This window comes from Pistacia vera, unplaced genomic scaffold (genome assembly GCF_008641045.1).
Source record: "Pistacia vera cultivar Batoury unplaced genomic scaffold, PisVer_v2 Contig174, whole genome shotgun sequence".
Taxonomy (NCBI): Eukaryota; Viridiplantae; Streptophyta; class Magnoliopsida; order Sapindales; family Anacardiaceae; genus Pistacia; species Pistacia vera.
The window spans coordinates 4710-24709 of record NW_022195833.1 but is presented as its reverse complement, the minus strand read 5'-3'; the positions used below and the strand labels follow the sequence as shown (position 1 = coordinate 24709).

The 20000-nt window shown below is 35.1% G+C and overlaps 2 protein-coding genes and 3 pseudogenes across 2 annotated transcripts; all 5 read left to right on the top strand.

Moving 5' to 3' along the window:
• Positions 1–4799: 4799 nt before the first annotated feature.
• LOC116126051 lies at positions 4800–6240 on the top strand (annotated as a pseudogene).
• Positions 6241–7065: 825 nt separating this feature from the next.
• Positions 7066–8732, top strand: LOC116126050 (peroxidase 70-like). Its single transcript, XM_031411746.1, has 3 exons — positions 7066–7365; positions 7485–7679; positions 7967–8732. The coding sequence occupies exons 1-3, from the start codon at positions 7153–7155 to the stop codon at positions 8522–8524; spliced, it is 966 nt and encodes a 321-aa protein (XP_031267606.1). The 5' UTR covers positions 7066–7152; the 3' UTR covers positions 8525–8732.
• Positions 8733–11971: 3239 nt separating this feature from the next.
• Positions 11972–13430, top strand: LOC116126066 (cationic peroxidase 1-like). Its single transcript, XM_031411777.1, has 3 exons — positions 11972–12215; positions 12319–12513; positions 12729–13430. Exons 1-3 carry the CDS (start codon positions 12003–12005, stop codon positions 13278–13280), a joined length of 960 nt encoding a protein of 319 aa, XP_031267637.1. The 5' UTR covers positions 11972–12002; the 3' UTR covers positions 13281–13430.
• Positions 13431–14864: 1434 nt separating this feature from the next.
• Positions 14865–16207, top strand: LOC116126068 (annotated as a pseudogene).
• A 769-nt stretch (positions 16208–16976) lies between these two features.
• LOC116126093 lies at positions 16977–19467 on the top strand (annotated as a pseudogene).
• Positions 19468–20000: the final 533 nt, after the last annotated feature.

Genomic DNA, 20000 nt, shown 5'->3' with positions numbered 1-20000 from the left:
TGTTTGGATTAATTTAATTTCACTATTGTTGCGTTTATTGTGAAGTGGTTGATTGGATATTACGTGTTGACAGATTGTATTGTTGATGGTACCAACTAGTGGTATTGCTTGTAGCGTTTATCGACGTTCAAGATAGTCTTTAGCCCATCGAACTTGAGTGATCGGGTGAGACAGGATAGATTATACCTAGAGTGTCGGGAAACCATTTCATTGATTTACCTTGCCTTGTAGGTTTAGGGATCGTAGAGGGTGGAGGAGAAATTGTGTGAGTCGGTCTCGTGTCGAACCAAAACCGTAACGGCAACATTTTTATTATAAACTCTTTATTAGTTTTAATTGCACTATTTCATTATTTGCATTTAGTCTATTTAGTTTCATTAATCCATTGTCAATTTCATTTTCGCTACTTAAAATACGTTAGGTTGTTAGTCTTGCTCCCTGTGGATTCGATCCTGCTTACCGCTACTACGGTATTTAGGTTTAATTTTTTAGACTGTGACGATCGGTCTAACATGGTTTGACTTCTTACCTTGGGTGGAGCTTTCCTAAAACACCTCCTTCCATTCAGCTGCGGGCACTATGCCATTGAAGTTAGTATATGGTCATGACCTTGGATCCGTCCGTATGCTGCAGGGGAATCTAAGTTGGATGTAGTGGAAAGTATTCTTCCCACTCGTGATAGCATTCTACGGGAATTGAAATCCAATTTGCTTCACACACAACAACGGATGGCACAGTCAGCCGACAAGCACAGGCGTTTCTTAGAGTTTTAGGAGGGAGATTTGGTCTATTTGAAGCTGCAACCATACCGGCAGCTCTCGGTTCATGGTGCTACATATTCCAAGCTAGGGAGACGGTTCTATGGTCCATTTAAGATTCTCAAGCAGGTGGGGAAGGTTGCCTATAAGCTGGAGTTACCACCGGACTCTCGGATTCATCCTGTATTTCACATATCCTTATTGAAACCCTGTCATGCTGTGCCACCGTAGGATACAGTACGGCTGCCGCCTTCGACGTATCAAGGACAACCTCTGGTTTCGCCTTTGGTAGTGGTTGGCCGTCGTGTGGTGCGACATAAAGGTAGGTTGGTGGAGCAGCTATTGGTGCAATGGAATGGACTACCCTTGGAGGATGCGTCCTGGGAAGATGCTGCAAATTTGGTTATTGATTCTAGGGGGTTGCCTTCCAACCTTGAGGACAAGGTTGTGCCGAATGGGATGGGCAATGTTAGGAGACCAGAGGAAGATGCAAATGACAAGGCTGACAATGAAAGAAGAGTTTCAAGAAGAGTTCGGCAGCCTCCAATGTGGTCCAAGGATTATGCAGCAATGGAAGTAGTTTAGTTGTTTTTGGATTCTGATCAGACTAGTAGTTAAGTAGGAATTCTTTAGTATTAGGAAGGATGATTATGTTTTATCTGTAGTTTACATTAAATAGGATTCCTAACTTCATTAGGAAGTCGTGGTTTGTTGGGTATTTAATAGAGTAGAGGTCTGGAAAGTGATTTATCAGTCAATTAATAAAAGCCTCTTCTTTCCCTTTATTCTCTCTTCTTTCTCTTTATTTTTGGGAGGTAGTGTTCACTCATACAGAGCAGACTTTACGTAACAATTAACGTAGGAGTTGCGCCTTACTTCCGAACCATTTTAAAAAATGTTCTTTTCTATTCTTTATTTTCGTACATGCATTATTTTTATTATCCGTTAAGATTACAGGTTCAACATCATATTTCATAATCTCACGCGAATCCTTTGCCCGAACTCGCTAAGAAAGCCCATCGTCTAGTGAATATCAATCGTCAATCGTCTTCACAAAATGTAGGAGGAAATAGCTAGAGCATAAAATTCGGCAAAGTTGAGTGAATCAACTCAATGTAATACATGAACAAGTCATGGCTGCGCGCAAAAAGTATCGACAAATAACAACATAGAAATTGACAGGTTCAATAATCGACTTGCTCAAGAAACTTGAAAGGAGAACATAATTTTAATTCTTAGATAAGTTAATACAGAGCGGAATGTTGATATAATAAAATCAAGTTAGTTCTAATAAATGGTTTGACAAACTAGAACATACAGGTAACTCACCGTTTGAATGTATCAATGAGGAGTAAATTGAATTCACATGACAATAAATAAAAATAAAAATAGTAGAACTTTGAGTTAATTTTGCACCTACTGTTATACTAATAAATCACTGACTATATCAAAGTAATTCAATAAATAAAAATAATAGAATGTTGAGTTAATTTTGCACCTATTGTTATTCTAATAAATCACTGATTATATCAAAGTAATTAAATAAATAAAAATAGTAGAACGTTGAGTTAATTCTGCACCTATTGCTATACTAATAAATCACTGACTATATCAAACTAATTAAATAAGGCACTGGCTAATTAATTTCATTCTCTGGAATCCAATCTCCGTATAGTATTACATAAATTATATATTATATGTTTTTATAAATTTCTTGGCAGCTGAGCTACTCGGTAACACCGTTTGGAGCTGTACAACGTCAGCTTCTGAGAAGTAACACTATGTTTATCCACAATGTGTAATAGTGTCAATTATGTCCGACAATCATATAAAATTGATTATGTCTAATTAAAATTTTTAATAAAAAATTATCCATATTCCGATATTTTCCCAGTACAACCTGGGTTAGAGGTAAATAATTAGGAAAAACTATTTAAAAGGGCTTTTTTAAAATAAATTACAATTTGACCTTTTCTAAATTGGTTTAGTAGATTAGACCATTCATCCATTTTTTTTTTTTTTCATTTTTAGTCCCCCATAACTTGTAATTAATGTTCAATCAAGAGAAGACAAATATATAAAATATTTTATATCATCAACAATATGTCTAGAATAATAGAAAATTCAACCTGTTTATACCAATGGACTAAAATTCAATCTATTTGTATCAATGGGCTAGCCAAATAACCTACGTTATACATTAAATTCGTGAGGAATGAAATCTCAACGCGTGTCCTATGACTGAGCAATTACTGTATAAACTCTTTCCACGTGTCTTGTGACCATGCAAGTTTTTGGGCCGTGTATTATATCAAGAAAGGATGGCTTTCTCTGTAAGACTGCCATAGTTTGCCTTAATAGTAAGATTCACAGTTGAGAGGTCATTCAGATCACGTGACACCTTATAAGAAGAATGTTTCACTATTAAGTCTCCAATCAGGGTGATTTGTGAGGCGTCATGCGATAAAAACGTTGCTTCATGAGCAAGACCACCGATGCAACACTATAATATGATTCTCTCAACGGAAGACAATATATAGTGTTTAATATCATCAACAATATGTCTGGAATAATAGAAAATTGAACTTATTTATATCAATGGGCTAAAATTCAATCTGTTTGTATCAAGGGGTTAGCCAAAACCTATGTTATACATTAAATTCGCAAGGAATGAAATCTCAACACAAGTCCAATGACTGAGCAATTAGTATATAAACTCCTGCCACGTGTCCTGTGACCATGCAAATGTTTGGGTCGTGTGTTATATCAAGAAAGGATGACTTTCTCTGTAAGATTGCTAGGGTTTGCTTCAACAGTAAGATTCACAGGCCACAACTGAGCTGATATTCAGATTACATGACACCTTATAAGAGAACGGCTTCACTATTAAGTCTCAAATCAAGGCAATTTGTCAGGCATCATGCGATAAGACATGAGCAAGACCACCGATGCAACACTATAAATAAGATTCTCCCATCCCAAATCAGGGGTTTGGAATTTCATTTTTCTCAATAGCTATAGAGCAATTATCTCTCTTGAGCAAATATCTTCTATAAACACATCAATAAAATAATAGTTGACGTAGGAATTGCGCCTTGCATTCGAGCCACTTTAAAAATTGTTCTTGTCTATTCTTTTATTTTCGTTCAAGCATTATTTTTATTATCTTTTACGATTACAAATTCAACATCATATTTCACAATCTCACACGAATCCTTTGCCTGAACTCGCTAAGAAAGCCCATCGTCTAGTGAATATCAATCGTCAATCGTCTTCACAAAATGTAGGAGGAAGTAGAGCCTAAAATTCGGCAAAGTTGAGTGAATCAACTCAATGTAATACAACAAGTCATGGCTGCGCGCAAAAAGTATCGACCAATAACAACATAGAAATTGACAGGTTCAATAATCGACTTGCTCAAGAAACTTGAAAGGAGAACATAATTTTAATTCTTAGATGTGTTAATACAGAGCGGGATGTTGATATAGTCATATCAAATTAGTTCTAATAAATGATTTGACAAACTAGAACATACATGCACCTTTTGAATGTATCAATGAGGAGTAAATCGAATTCACATGACAATAAATAAAAATAAAAATAGTAGAACGTTGAGTTAATTTTGCACCTATTGTTATACTAATAAATCACTGATTATATCAAAGTAATTAAATAAATAAAAATAGTAAAACGTTGACTTAATTCTGCACCTATTGTTATACTAATAAATCACTGACTATATCAAACTAATTAAATAAGGCACTGGCTAATTAATTTCATTCTCTGGGATCCAATCTCAGTATGGTATTACATAAATTATATATTATATGTTTTCTTATAAATTTCTTGGCTGCTGAGCTACACGGTAACACCGTTTGGAGGTGTACAACGTCAGCTTCTGAGAAGTATGTATTGCTGGCTGCGTGGCCAGGTCAAAGATTTGACAAAGCCTTAATTAATTAATTACTTCAGCCTTCTCAATTTCTCCCTATAAATAAGAAGGGGGGAAAACAAAGCTATACCAAAAAAGACTCAAAACTTATTAAGAGTTACAAGCTAATAATAACTAGCATTAATGGCTTCACGTAGCATATTCCAGCTTCAGGTTTTTCTCATCTTTGCTCTTGCAACAACAGCTTTCTCATCCGTGTTATCTCCTTATTACTATGAGAAAGTGTGTCCTAAAGCTTTGCCAACTATCAAACGAATAGTCGAAGTTGCTGTTTACAAAGAACGCCGCATGGGTGGCTCTCTTCTACGTCTTCACTTCCATGATTGTTTCGTTCAAGTAAAATACCAAACTGTTAACTCTTTTCTCATTCTCATTTGGATTTTATAAGTGTTATTCATTCTCATATACTTTGTCATTGTTAATATGCAGGGTTGCGATGCATCGCTTCTCCTGGATGCTACATCCACCATCGACAGTGAAAAGAATGCACGTCCGAACCTAAATTCCACCAGAGGATTCGAAGTCATCGACCAGATTAAAAAAGAGGCTGACAAAATTTGTGGACGCCCAGTTGTTTCTTGTGCAGACATTTTGGCTCTTGCAGCTCGTGATTCTGTTGTTGCGGTGTGTACTTAGAAATCCTTTCTTTATCATATCTTTTATTATTATTTTTTTCCTGGGTATCTTCCTTTCTGGTCAAGTGTTAGACGATTACGTATCCGAATATACACGCAATCACCAACCAATGCATGAAACTTAAATAAGAATGAATTTTCTTTATATATATCAACAATTTTCTATGGCTAATTTGTATATTGAAAATGTGCAGCTCGGAGGACCATCGTGGAAGGTACAGTGGGAGAAGAGACTCAACCACAGCTAGCAGGAACTTAGCCAATGACAACCTTCCATCGCCAATCAGGACTTCCAGCTCTAATCAAAAACTTCAAAACCAAGGCCTCAACGAGAGAGATTAGTGGCGCTCTCTGGTGGCCACACTCTGGTTTGTCACAGTGGGTCTCTTTAAAGAGAGAATTTACAACGGAACAAACATTGATTCTGGCTTCGCAAAAGAGCGAAGAAAGACATGCCCACGTACAGGAGGAGACACCAAACTTTCTCCTCTGGACCCGACATTTGCACGCTTTGATACTGCATATTTCTCCAACTTGATAAAGAAGAAGGGGCTTCTTGAGTCAGATCAAGCACTTTTCAGCGGTGGCTCAACTGATAAACTCGTAAAGACTTATAGCTATAACCCAAAGGCTTTCTCTGCGGATTTTGCCAACTCTATGATTAAGATGGGGAACATAAAAGTGTTGACAGGAAAGCGGGGTCAAATTCGTTCGAACTGCAGGAAGGTGAATCACTAGAGTGGCTGTTGCCGTTCTTGTATTTCTGGGTTCAATTCATTTATTTCATTTACAAGTGTAAAAAAAAGCTTATTCTATTAAATTTTCGCCGAAATAGGTTTGTTGTTAGTCCTTCCAGCCAATCGAAATTGTTGGACACAAATTTGATATTAACCTCAGTTATTTCTAAATGATGTCTGTTTGCTTTAAATAAACATTTCAAAGAATAGTAAACCATAAACATAGAAGTATAAGATTACATCATTTAAATTTTCCCCATTAAATGATAATAGTTTATACATAAAAAGCAATTCACCATCTAGCCGATCATCATTCGTCACTATACTCAATAAGAAGTATTTCATTAAATATATAAATTTCAGCAAAGTTGATCGGATCAACTCAATGTAAAAACGAACAGGTGCAAAACAATCGGCGACGGTGATAGGCAAGAAATTAATAGACTGGTTCAGTAGTAATGTGATTCAAGAAACTTGAAAGAAAAGCATAATACTAGCTCTGACCCATCATATTCTTAGTTTTTATTTCATAGATTTCCGCCCAAATCGTTGATATTCAACAATCCTTTTTCTTAACAATATTTAATTTTAGAACAATTTGCAATGTGAAAGTAGCCAATATATATATATATATATATCAGCCTTTTGAATAAATCAATAATGCAGCCGGGATCAAATATATGACCTTTTTTTTTTATTTGCACTTACTATGTGTATATATATAAAGTTAAGGCTTTCACTAGCTCTTATACTAATATACTAATAACTATATTAAAGTGGAGAAGGTAGTGGTTTTAGCCCTCACAATGATGTTCATTACCTTCTTTTTTTAAGTCTCAAACTCGTTTAAAAGTACAAAAAGTTGTAAAATGGGCTACACGGTTAGCTGTAAAAAGTGACCTTCTGAGAAGAATTCATTTCGGCCAGGTCCAAATTGAGAAACCCTTAATCAATTAATTACTTCGATAGCTCTTCAATTTCTCCTATAAATAAGCGGAAGGAAAACACAACCTACAGCACAATAGACCAAAAACGTGTTACAGGATACAGTTACTAGCTAATTTTCAGCCATGGCTTCACGTAGCATATTCCAGGCTCATGTCTTTCTCATATTGGCTCTGGCAACAACAGCTTTTTCAAAAGCACTGTCTCCTTATTATTATGAGAAAGTTTGCCCCAAAGCTTTGCCAACTATCAAACGAATAGTCGAAGCTGCTGTTTCCAAAGAACGCCGCATGGGTGCTTCTTTACTACGTCTACACAATCATGATTGTTTCGTCCAAGTACAACAAAAAATAAAACTTTTAACTGTTTTAACTTTTTTTCATTTCATGTATGTACTTTTGATTTATAATTAACGTACTCTGCATGCATTCTCATTTACTTGGTCATTTTAACGTAGGGTTGTGATGCTTCCATTCTTCTGGATGCTACATCCACCATCGACAGTGAGAAGAATGCATTTTCCAACATAAATTCCGCCAGAGGATTCGAAGTTATCGACAAGATCAAAAAAAAGATTGACAAAATTTGTGGACGCCCTGTGGTTTCTTGTGCAGATATTTTAGCTGTTGCAGCTCGTGATTCTGTCGTTGCGGTGTGTATCTAGTAAACCTTCTCTTATCTCTTTGTCTCATTTTTAACGTTTCTTGTTTTTGGTATTTTGCTTTTTGATCCAGCAAAAGACTAATATGTATCTTAAGATACACACAAAATTACCAAAAATTAGTTGGAGAGTAGTGGGAAATAGGATATATAATATGCATGAAATTAGCTCTAATTAACAATTGAATCTTCTTTTTATTTGTGGGACAAGAGTCTTCGTGATTATCGATAAAAGTTATTATATATGATATGGCTAATTTTATATTAAAAATTTCGCAGCTTGGAGGGCCAACATGGAAGGTGCCATTAGGAAGGAGAGACTCAAACACAGCAAACAGGACCTTAGCCAACAGTGACATTCCATCGCCATTCATGGACCTCCCTGCACTAATTGACAACTTCAAAAAGCATGGCCTCGGCGAGAGAGATTTAGTGGCGCTCTCTGGTGGTCACACTCTTGGTTTCGCGCATTGTCGTAACGTTAGAGAAAGAATTTACAGTGGAACAAACATTAACTCTGACTTCGCAAAAAAGCGAAGAAAGACATGCCCACGTAAAGGAGGAGACACCAAACTTGCTCCTATAGACCCAACTCCTGCACGCTTCGACAATTCATATTTCTCCAATTTGTTAAAGGAGAAGGGGCTTTTTGTATCTGATCAAGCACTTTTCAGTAATGGCTCAACTGATGGCCTCGTTAAGACTTATAGCTACAACCCAAAGGCTTTCTCCACTGATTTTGTAAAATCTATGATTAAGATGGGGAACATAAAAGTGTTGACAGGAAAGCGTGGTCAAATTCGTAAGAACTGCAGGAAGGTGAACAGCTACTACTGAGGCACTGGCACTCGTCGTTTTCGGTTTTTGTTTTCAATGAGTGAAACTGCTTTGGAAAGAATTTGTTAAATAAGAGGCTTCTGTATGTTCCGTAATAAGTGTGCACGGAAGATATTCATAGCCTCATCGTGAACTGTGAGAATAAGTACTCAGTTTAATTGTATCTAAACATGCTTTTCTCTTTTCTTTTTATTAATCAATTAAAATCTTGTGTAATAATATTTACTCTTTTAAATCATAATGGTCATTATAGTTCATCAAATAACATCTTTTTGGGGTCATCATGGCTGGACCAATTATTTTTAGCCCAATATCAAAGTCGGACCCAATTTTTCACAGCTCTTTTGTGCCAAAGAAATTGGTCTTTAAAGAGAAAGAGTGAAGCTATTAGCACCACATTAATGTACTAAAGAAACCCATTTCCGAAGAGGTAATATTATACTCACAATCCAATCTCATAAATTTTTTCTCACAACCCTTAAGTGACAGTTTTTAGTTTTTTTCTAATAAATTTTTGGTCACCTTGAGGATAGACAGTGGATGGTGCCACCCCGAGGATAGAATATGAGTGGTCTAGTGGATTGTATGTATTAAGGACCTATACTTTAGAGTTGTAATCCAGGTCCCCTGGGTACTAGTATGGTGGTAGTGAGTATGAGTACGTATATGGATCGGTGGTTGTGTGACATTTATCAAGCTTTTACATGAAATATATTTTTCTCTTACAAGTATTTTTCTTTATAAATGTATTATCCACTCATTGGGCTTCCCAACTCACTATTTTATGTTTTCTCCCCCTACGGTTTACTACAAGGTTCGTGTGGAGCTACTTGTACGCTCTAGGTTGGCCTACGGATGCATGTTCTACCTCATGATGTGTGTTCATTTAGTGTACTCTGATACTATGTTTTGTAACTGACTTTCTGTATTTACATTTCCAAAGACTACTTTTATGCACATGGATAACTGTTTCACTTAATTTATTTTATAATAAATGGATTTAATGAATGACTTTTTGATTTATTCACCTTCCTCTCAGGTCCCTCGGAGCGCCTAGATTCGATGGGATAGGGACTACCCGAGAGGGGGTGTAACATCGTAAACATATACAAAAACAATAATCAGAACAATGGTTATTAGTATCCTATGATACGCAATACATATCCTACGATACGAGTCACCAACAATACGTATCAGAGAGTGTATCCTAAACTTTTCGATACGTTGATATGTATCTTACGATACGATATATATCCGTTCGTAATATCGATACAAATCGATATGATTTTATTAATTTGGGCCAAAGGCCCACAAAAAATTTCAGGTCGGATCCGAGTCACCCAACTCAATTCACTAAAACCTACCCAAATTTACCAATTTTATATGGAGAAAGTAAAAAGGAAGATGTATTACCCATTTTGCATGATAATAACAACACAAATAGAGATATAAATATTGATATTGATCTTAGAAATGATATGAATGGTTGAGAGGAAAAAATATAAATTCTTAATTTTACGATTAATTTTGATTATATAATACTATAATTTAAGACTAATAATACCATAAAATTTATTAATTAATCACGTGGATGATATTAATTTTTAGAAGAAAAAAACTATTATTTTATTAAATTTTTTTTAAAGATGTATTTTACGAGTTTTAAAAATTAGATTTTCAATATAACTTACTATAAAAAAAAAAATCTAACAAACCAATCATGAACAAGAAAAGTATGGTGAGTGCATCGAAGCTAGCTAGGTGCCGGGGTCGGGCCTATCTGCCGATGCAAAACAGTTTTCCATTATGCTTGCATGAAAGATCAATATGTCAGGACCTAACCCAAGCCCATCGTCCTGTGAATATCGATTAACTACACAAAATATCTGAGAGTTCATCGTGGAAATAAAGGATATAAGTCGGCAAAGTTGAGTGAATCAACTGAATGTAAATATGAACAAGTCAGGGCCGGAAAAAGTATTCGACCAATAAATAACAAAGAAAATGACAGGCTCAGAAATCGACGTGCTCAAGAAACTTGAAAGAAGAGCATTATTTTAATTTTTATATATAACAGGATCAAAAACAAAGTTAAATTAATGATTTATAATATTATTTTTGAAAAAAATATAGATAAACCCTTATAAAATTATAATTACACATGTAATAATTAAGTCAAACATTAAATAATATATTTATTTATATTTATTTGATATTTTATGTTTGATTATAAATATTTAATTATTTATTTTCATCCATAATAAACATTTAAAAGTTATTATTTAACATAAATATCTTAATATATATTAATTTATTAATCAAATAATAAGTTAAGCTTAAATTTTAATAAAAATATTTTGAAAATGAAAATTAATAAGATTTTTGATACATAGAAAAAAACTAAAATTTTCTTATATATTTATATGACATATAAAATATCAAAAAAGCCCTATACACAAAATACCAAAAAAAAATTATATTCTTTAATATTATATCAATTTAGTCTCGGTTATTAATATTGGTTTTGGTCTGATTCTTTTAATTTGAAACTAAAACCGGAATCACACACTATCAATACTAATTTTTTAGAACTGAAACTTATATTATTACGATCGGTTCAAATAAAAATCCATACTGACACCGGTCACCCGTTGGTTCCGTTCTACCCTCAAATTTTGCCCACCCCAAATAACTACACAAAATTTATGATGAGAAGTTCATCGAGGAAATAAAGTACAAAAGTCGGCAAAGTCAGTGAATCAACTGAATGTAAATATGAACAAGCCAGGGCTGCAAAAAGTATTCGACCAATAATAACAAAGCAATTGACAGGTTCAGAAATCGACTTGCTCAAGAACTTGAAAGAAGAGCATTATTTTAATTTTTATATATATTAATACAGAGCGCTGTGTTGACAGAATCAAAAACAAAGTTAAATTAATGGTTTGACAAAGTATAACATATATATAACTCACCTCCTTTTGAATCTACCGATGATAGGTAAATCGCATATACATGACGAAACATATTTTTCTCTATATATAATTCGGTTGACTTTAAATTATTAATCGATTTGTAATTCGAAATAGTAGAACGTTGAGTTTTGCACCTATTTTTCTATTATACTAATACATCACTAGCTAATGATTTTCATTCCCTCAAATCCAATCTCATTTTAATATTACATAAATTAATATATAATATGTATAAATTAATATATAATATGTTTTCTCATAGATTTCTTGGCTGATGGGTTATCTGGTCACACTGTTTTGAGCTGTAAAACTTGAGCTTCTGAGAAATAGTAGTGCTGGCTGCCCGGCCAGGTCAAAGATTTGACAAAGCCATAAATTAATTAAGTAATTACTTCTCCAATGGCTAGCCTTTTCAATTCCTCCCTGTAAATAAGAAGGGCAAACATAGCTTACACCACAACAGACTTGAAACTTAGAGTTATAAGCTAATAACTATAGCATTAATGGTTTCACGTAGCATATTCCAGCTTCAGGTTTTTCTCATCTTTGCTCTTGCAACAACAGCTTTCTCATCAGTATTGTCTCCTTATTACTATGAGAAAGTGTGTCCAAAAGCCTTGCCAACTATCAAACGAATAGTGGAAGCTGCTGTTTACAAGGAACGCCGCATGGGTGGCTCTCTTCTACGTCTGCACTTCCATGACTGTTTTGTTCAAGTAAAATACCCAACTGTTAACTTTTTCTCATTCTAACTCAAGTAATAATCTTGGTTTTTATAAGTGTCATGCATTCTCATATACTTTTGTCTTCATTATTCAGGGTTGCGATGCATCAATTCTCCTGGATGCTACATCCACCATCGACAGTGAAAAGAATGCACGTCCGAACCTAAATTCCATCAGAGGATTTGAAGTCATCGACCAGATTAAGAAAGAGGTTGACAAAATTTGTGGATTCCCAGTTGTTTCTTGTGCAGACATTTTGGCTGTTGCAGCTCGTGATTCTGTTGTTGCGGTATGTACTTAGTAATCCTTCTCTATCATTTTTCATTTTTATTTTTTTTGGGTATATTGTCAAGCAATAGACTAATATGTATCTAAAAGATTCACGCAATCACCCACCAATGAAAGAAACTGAAATGAGAATGAATTTTCTTCTTATACTTTTCCAAAAGTCTTTATACATTTTAACAAATTTCTACGGCTAATTTGTATATTGATAATGTGCAGCTTGGAGGACCATCATGGAAGGTACCACTGGGCAGAAGAGACTCAACCACAGCTAGCAGGAACTTAGCCAATAGCAACCTTCCATCGCCATTCATGGACCTCCCAGCACTAATCGAAAACTTCAAAAACCAAGGCCTCAACGAGAGAGACTTAGTGGCGCTCTCTGGTGGCCACACTCTTGGTTTCTCACAGTGTGTTCTCTTTAAAGAGAGAATTTACAACGGAACAAACATTGATTCTGACTTCGCAAAAGAGCGAAGAAAGACATGTCCACGTACAGGAGGGGACGCCAAACTTTCTCCTCTAGACCCAACATTTGCACGCTTTGATACTGCATATTTCTCCAACTTGATAAAGAAGAAGGGGCTTCTTGAATCAGATCAAGCCCTTTTCAGCGGTGGCTCAACTGATAAACTCGTAAAGACTTATAACTATAACCCAAAGGCTTTCTCTGCTGATTTTGCCTACTCTATGATTAAGATGGGGAACATAAAAGTATTGACAGGAAAGCGGGGTCAAATTCGTTCAAACTGCAGGAAGGTGAATCACTAGAGTGGTTATAGTTCTTGTATTTCTGTGTTCAATTCATTTATTCTCATTTGCAAGTGTAAAAAAAAAATTGAGTGAGTGAAATTGTTTGGGAGCAATGTCTTGTTGAATAAAATGCTTATTTTTTCGTAGGCTCGATTTTGAGCCGAAATATGCTGGTTGTTAGTTATTTTTAAATGATGTTTGCTTGCTTTAAATATGAAACGATTAAATTATAATAGTTTATATATAAAAAATAATTCACCCTTTCTGAATACGCTGTATTATGAACATATCAGTAATGTGGTTCCAAATAATTTTACTAATGTATATTTATAAAAAGAAAAAAAATATATATATATATATCTCAATTAATTTGCATCCTAAATAATACAACTGTGCCCGTACTTGATTAAACATAGCTATATGATTTGTAATATTATTATCTCTATATGATTTGTCACATCATCTCATAAAATGTTGTATTAATGAAAATATATAAAGTCTAAAGAAGTTATTTATTGAAAGTCATATCAACAATCTTAATTTAAAAATATATATAATACGTATATTTTTTTTTTTTAAACAGGATATCTGAATCGGTTTATATGTATTTCAACTAATTCAAGTAAATGACTTGAGACCGTGTGTCCTATTATTAGAACTATCCAAGCGTGACATAATATTATACCTAGGATTAATCTCCTGAATCTTTAGACTTGGGCATTTGGTAAGATTTATTCTTCAGGATATGAACACATTTTCGCGTGAAAGAAAATTCAAGCTGTTAAACATAATTAACTACAATTCTTTCTTAAACAAATAACCACACTATGCCAATTGTCAAGCCACCATCTAGTCGGTTGTCACTGCACTGAATAAATACAAGAATTATTTCAGTAAATAATAGCTTAAATTTTTGCAGAGTTGATCGAATCAACTCAATGTAGAAAAGAACAGGTCAGAGGTGCAAAAGGATCAGCTACAACGATGAGCAAGAAATGGACCGCTTCAGCGGCAACGTGCTTGAAGAAACTTAAAACAAAAGCGTACTACTTACTCTGGCCAATCACAATCTTAGTTTTCTTCCATTGTCGATATCCAACAAAGCTTCCTATCTAGATATTAATTTTAGATCAAATTGTGATGTGGATAGGATATCAAATCAAGATTAATTAATAATACCTAGAGACAGCAGTCAAGATATATATATCTAACCATTTTGAATGAATCAAATATGATGCAGCTGGGATCATATATATTACATTTTATTTTAATCTTTTATATATACAATTTGGCTGAATATTGAACATAGATTAACTTGCATTTATTTAGCCCTCAAAGTGATGTTCAATCCCTTTTAGTCAACCTCAAATTCATTTAAAAGTACATAAATTAATGAAATGTACATTGCTTACAGAGATTTCTTGCCTCGCCGGGCTATAAGGATAGCTGTAAAAAGTGAGCTTCTGAGAAGTTGTCATGTTGGCCAGGTCAAATAGAGTGACAAATCCTGAAATAATCAATTAATTACTTTGCACACTCTTCAAATTTTTAATATAAATGAGCGGAAGGTAAGGTCATAACCTATACTGTAATAGACCTAAAACTTATTAGAGTTACCGGCAATGGCTTCACGTAGCATATTCCTGCAGCTTCATGTCTTTCTGATATTGGCCCTTGCAACAACAACTTTTTCAAAAACACTGTCTCCTTATTACTATGAGAAAGTTTGCCCCAAAGCTTTGCCAACTATCAAACGAATAGTCGAAGCTGCTGTTTACGAAGAACGCCGCATGGGTGCTTCTTTACTACGTCTACACTTCCATGATTGTTTCGTTCAAGTACAACACCAACTGAGCTGTATATCTTTTCTTGTTTTTTCATTCATGCATGTACTTTTAATTTATAATTAAGTAGCTTTGCATGCACTCTTATATACTTGGTGTTTGCAACGTAGGGCTGTGATGCTTCCATTCTTCTGGATCCTACACCCACCATCGATAGTGAAAAGAATGCGTTTCCCAATATAAATTCCATCAGAGGGTTTGAAGTCATCGACAAGATTAAAAACAAGGTTGACAAAATTTGTGGACGCCCTCTGGTTTCTTGTGCAGATATTTTGGCTGTTGCAGCTCGTGATTCTGTCGTTGCGGTATGTATATATCAGTAAACCTTCTCTTATCTCTTTGTATCATTTCTAACGTTTCTTGTTTTTGGTATATTTTTCTTTTTTGGTCCAGCAATATAGACTAATATGTATCTCAAGATACACGAAAAATTACCAAAAAATTAGTTGGAGATTAGTGGGGAATGAGATATATAATATGCATGAAACTTTGATTAACAATTAAATCTTCTTTACATATGGCTAATTTTATATATATTAAAAATTTCGCAGCTTGGAGGGCCAACATGGAAGGTGCCATTAGGAAGGAGAGACTCAACCACAGCAAGCAGGGAGTTAGCCAACAGAGACATTCCATCGCCATTCATGGACCTCCCTGCACTAATTGACAACTTCAGAAGGCAAGGCCTCGACAAGAGAGACTTAGTGGCGCTCTCTGGTGGTCACACCCTTGGTTTCTCACAGTGTCGTTTCTTCAGAGACAGAATTTATAACGGAACGAACATTAATACTGGCTTTGCAAAAGAGCTACGAAATACCTGCCCACCTGAAGGAGGTGACAGCAACCTTGCTCCTCTAGACCCAACTCCTGTATGCTTCGACACTGCATATTTCTCCTATTTGATAAAGGAGAAGGGGCTTCTAGTATCTGATCAAGCACTTTTCAGTGGCGGCTCAACTGATGGGCTCGTTAAGACTTATAGCTATAACCCCAGGGTCTTCTCAGCTGATTTTGCAAACTCTATGATTAAGATGGGAAACATACAAGTGTTGACTGGAAGCAAGGTCAAATCGTAAGAACTGCAGGAAGGTGAACTACTGATTCTGTTTGTAATTGAGTTTGAATGACTGAAATTGCTTTGGAAATAAGTCTTGTTGTATCTATGGAAGATTTTCGTTGCCTTATTTGTGAATTGTCTTTCAAATTGTGTCTACATGATTTTCTATTCGATGAAATCAAGTACTGATCTTCAATTTATTACACGTATAATAGTATTTAAAAAAATTACTAATCACTTATAATAAGGTTTATCCACCTCTTAAGTCTTAAATAGCTCAACGGGTAGATGAATTCTAGATGTTAGATTAGCAGATCAAGTTCATATCCTTCTTACTCCTAAGATTTAACAGTGATTGTAAATTGCCAAACTCAAATTTTCCAATAACTAAGATAAAGACATGGCTTAATTCAAATTCTAACATTTCGTGGTTATAGGCCAATTTCTCATTTAGCAATATCATTATTATAACTTACAATTTTTGTGATTCATAACAATTTTTTTAAATATAATGTTTTGGGCCACAATGCTTGGAGCAATTACTTTAGCCCAATTTGAGAATTTGACCCACTTTACCACAGCTCTTTCATACCACAGAAACTGGCCTTTGAAGAGAAAAACTGTGGCTGTTTCACTGAGTCGTCTGATTCAATTCAACCATCTTGAAAGTTGAAACAGATAATAAGAGTCAAACCTCGTTTCTGTTGAATGAAGTACAAAAAGGAGGGAAAGCGGTTTGTCTTAGGTGAGAATAAAATAAAACCAGTGCAGTACCACTGGAAAATAACAGAATGATTCAGTACCGCCTTTGGAATGGAAGCAAAGGACTTTTTAAGTTCGTCTCGTCAATCAAAAGAAAGCCAGCAGGTTTTCACGTCGCCGGAGAGTAAGAAATTGACTGATCAAATAATGAGGAGTTTTTTACAAGCACAGCAAGAAGAAGATGCAGCACCAAAACATTGCGTGTGGATCATGTCCTTCCTGCTCCTAAGGACCCCATTGTTGTGTCACTGAAGCATATCAGCTGATTCTTCTCCCAACAAGATCAATCTTGGCGTGGTATTTTTGCTTCTTCTTCTAATCTTTGTCACTAATATTGGTCAAACCTTTTAATTTACTCTATTTATTATTTTATTTTTTCTAGGGACTTACAGGATGATGAAGGCAGGCCTGTTGTGCTTCATGTGTTAGAGAAGCAGAGCCAGATTGCGGGAAGTCGGTTCTTGTAAGTTCTAGTTTCTTCACTTCGTGTATTAGATCCCTTCTTTAATTAGAAATTATGGGCTATTGTTTCTTTAGAAGAGACCGGAGGTCATTTAAGTGGTGCGATTTTAGGATTCGATTAAAATGTTAAGAAATAGTTGTGACTTCTATAATTATTTGATTGACTTCTATAGAACGCCCTGGAATTGCACTGGATTCTGTAACCATATTATTTTTCTTGTAAAAGTACTGATAATTCTAAACTATCTTTGAGCAGGAGTCCAATTCTGCTGCAGTTAGTTCAAAATGGTCGAGGAGAGGTGAAAATTGTTATGGACAGGATTCAGATGTTGTTAATGAAGGAGTTTTGCTGGGTTCAAGCTCTATCTGGCACTGTGCATGCCGCCTGTTTGCTGAGTTTCAAAGGCGTTTCCATCTGAATCACGCATTATCTGCCTGATCCGACTTGGTCAAGTATGTTTGTTCTTCATCCTTTTAGTTCCTTACAGTTTATAGTCCAGGTTTTGTAATCTTGAAATGTTTTGGATATACTGAGATTGCTGTATGAATCTCTTCTTTCTTGTACTGAAATTCAAATGTATGTTGTACACCACCACAACATCTGAGGGATGCCCAAGTTCCAGCAAAAATATCACTACTACCATCCTGATTCGAAGGGTTTAAACTTTTCACGCTCATAGATGTATTAAGGTATGAAAGTCTTCACGCCTTAGGCTCAGTGACTCTCTGAATACAGAATTATGATTTCAAACGGTCCTAAGGAATATCAATGCCCTGCCACTGCAATGTCCAATGAAATAGTTTCCTTTCTGACTCTGTTTTTCTAATTCCCTCAAATATTTTTACTCTGAATATATAAGAAGGCACAGACATATGCATATGCATTCTACTCGTAGAAACCATGATACCTGATCATTATTGCTGATCATATGAGCATCTATATATTAAACCAAGCCAGTATAACATTAAGATATTTTACTGTCTTGTTTTCTTTTTGTTTGATGGTTTCTGTAGAATGCCCAGATGGTTCTTTTTTCTTACTCCATCCTTGTGCCCAAAACCCACTGGGTGATCCTACTGAGGATCAGTGGAAAGAATCTATATCAATGCAAGGTGATTGGGATATGTGTACTGTTTTGCTGCATTTTTTCCCATTGTTGAATCAATTTTAATTATTATCTGGTAATTTTTTAGGTGAAAAATCATTTCCCCTTCTTTGACATGGCTTATCAAGGTTTCGCCAGTGGGGATCTCGAGAAAGATGCCCGAGCAATAAGATTTTTCTTGAAGATGAACATTTATAGGATGTGCGCAGTCCTTTGCAAAGAACATGGTATTGTATGGACACCAGTTGGCTGTCTCAGGTAAGAAATATCATGTGATCTAGCTTTACTGTTTAGTCATGGAGAACATGTATGTATTGCACTTTCATTTAAAACTGAAAATTGGGATAATTTTATTGAAAGGCTCCTATATTTATCCCCAATTGTTTCTGGTAGTTGATTAATTGTATTTAGAAGAAGTTTAACCTAAAAGGCAATGAATGATTTTTTTTTTTTTCAAACCCCACATTTGTGATTTCAGCATTCTTTGCAACATTCAAAGCAAGGGGCTGCGTTAGAACCAGTTGCAGCAGATTGCCAGTGCAATGTATGGCAGTCCTCCTGTTCATGGTGTGTTACTGTGTCTCAACAATCCTGATTAATCCAGTATTAGTCACTTTGGATTGAAGAAGTGAAGGTATATATACATTTTTCCTCTTCTTCATTATGATATATTATAATATCTTTTTTGATCCTGATTGTTTCAATTTACCCCCCTGTTATCAGTGATTGTATATCGCATACAAAAAATGCGGACAACCCTACAGGAATCTTGAATTTGGATTCTCCTCTTAATTGGGAAAATATAACTAAGCAGGTTTGTAGTTAACATTGAATTTTTGTTCATACTGCTTCAACCACCCTGAAATGGATTAAACAGTGGAGCACTAACATAACTATACAAAATTCATTTATTGACATTGCAGGTTGGCTTATTTTTCTTCTCTGGCTTAACCCGAATCAGGTTGAGCAGCTAGCGAGGGAATTCCATATACCATGACTCGTGATGGCTGTATAAGGGTTAATTTATTACGACCATGATTAATTTTAGAACCACAAGAATCAAGATTTGGTTTCCCTTTTTGTTCGTAAACTGCTAGTATACTCTGAAATGACTTATACTAAACTAGAACTGTGGTGCGGTGTGGGCAGCATGGTCTGTGTGTGACTACAGGCAATGTCATTATCTAGCAATGCCATAACATGAGTCACCGATCTGGTAAAGAAGAAACCAAGATCTTGCAACATTGGTGCTAGCAAATCATTTTATCTGATGCCGAAAGTTTTAGATGCATATTGTCCCGCCAACATCGTATACGAAGACATAGAAAACTACGTAGTTGTTTACACACTACTTATATTATCATCCAATGCACTTGTAGCAGAAATTCAAACCTTAACAACTCAAACATGTACATAGCTTTAGTGATTTCATAAATGAATCCCTTGTTTGGATTTGAAGTATCACGAAAATCCCACGTTTCTTTCAAGTTTCATTACTCTTCGTTGG

Bases quoted from the DNA above. Each gene is read 5' to 3' on its own strand.
- LOC116126066 (XM_031411777.1), top strand. From the start codon at position 12,003: ATGGTTTCACGTAGCATATTCCAGCTTCAGGTTTTTCTCATCTTTGCT. The intron at 12,216-12,318 runs GTAAAATACCCA...TTCATTATTCAG, and splicing joins TCCATGACTGTTTTGTTCAA to GGTTGCGATGCATCAATTCT. The intron at 12,514-12,728 runs GTATGTACTTAG...GATAATGTGCAG, and splicing joins CTCGTGATTCTGTTGTTGCG to CTTGGAGGACCATCATGGAA.
- LOC116126050 (XM_031411746.1), top strand. From the start codon at position 7,153: ATGGCTTCACGTAGCATATTCCAGGCTCATGTCTTTCTCATATTGGCT. The intron at 7,366-7,484 runs GTACAACAAAAA...ATTTTAACGTAG, and splicing joins ATCATGATTGTTTCGTCCAA to GGTTGTGATGCTTCCATTCT. The intron at 7,680-7,966 runs GTGTGTATCTAG...AAAATTTCGCAG, and splicing joins CTCGTGATTCTGTCGTTGCG to CTTGGAGGGCCAACATGGAA.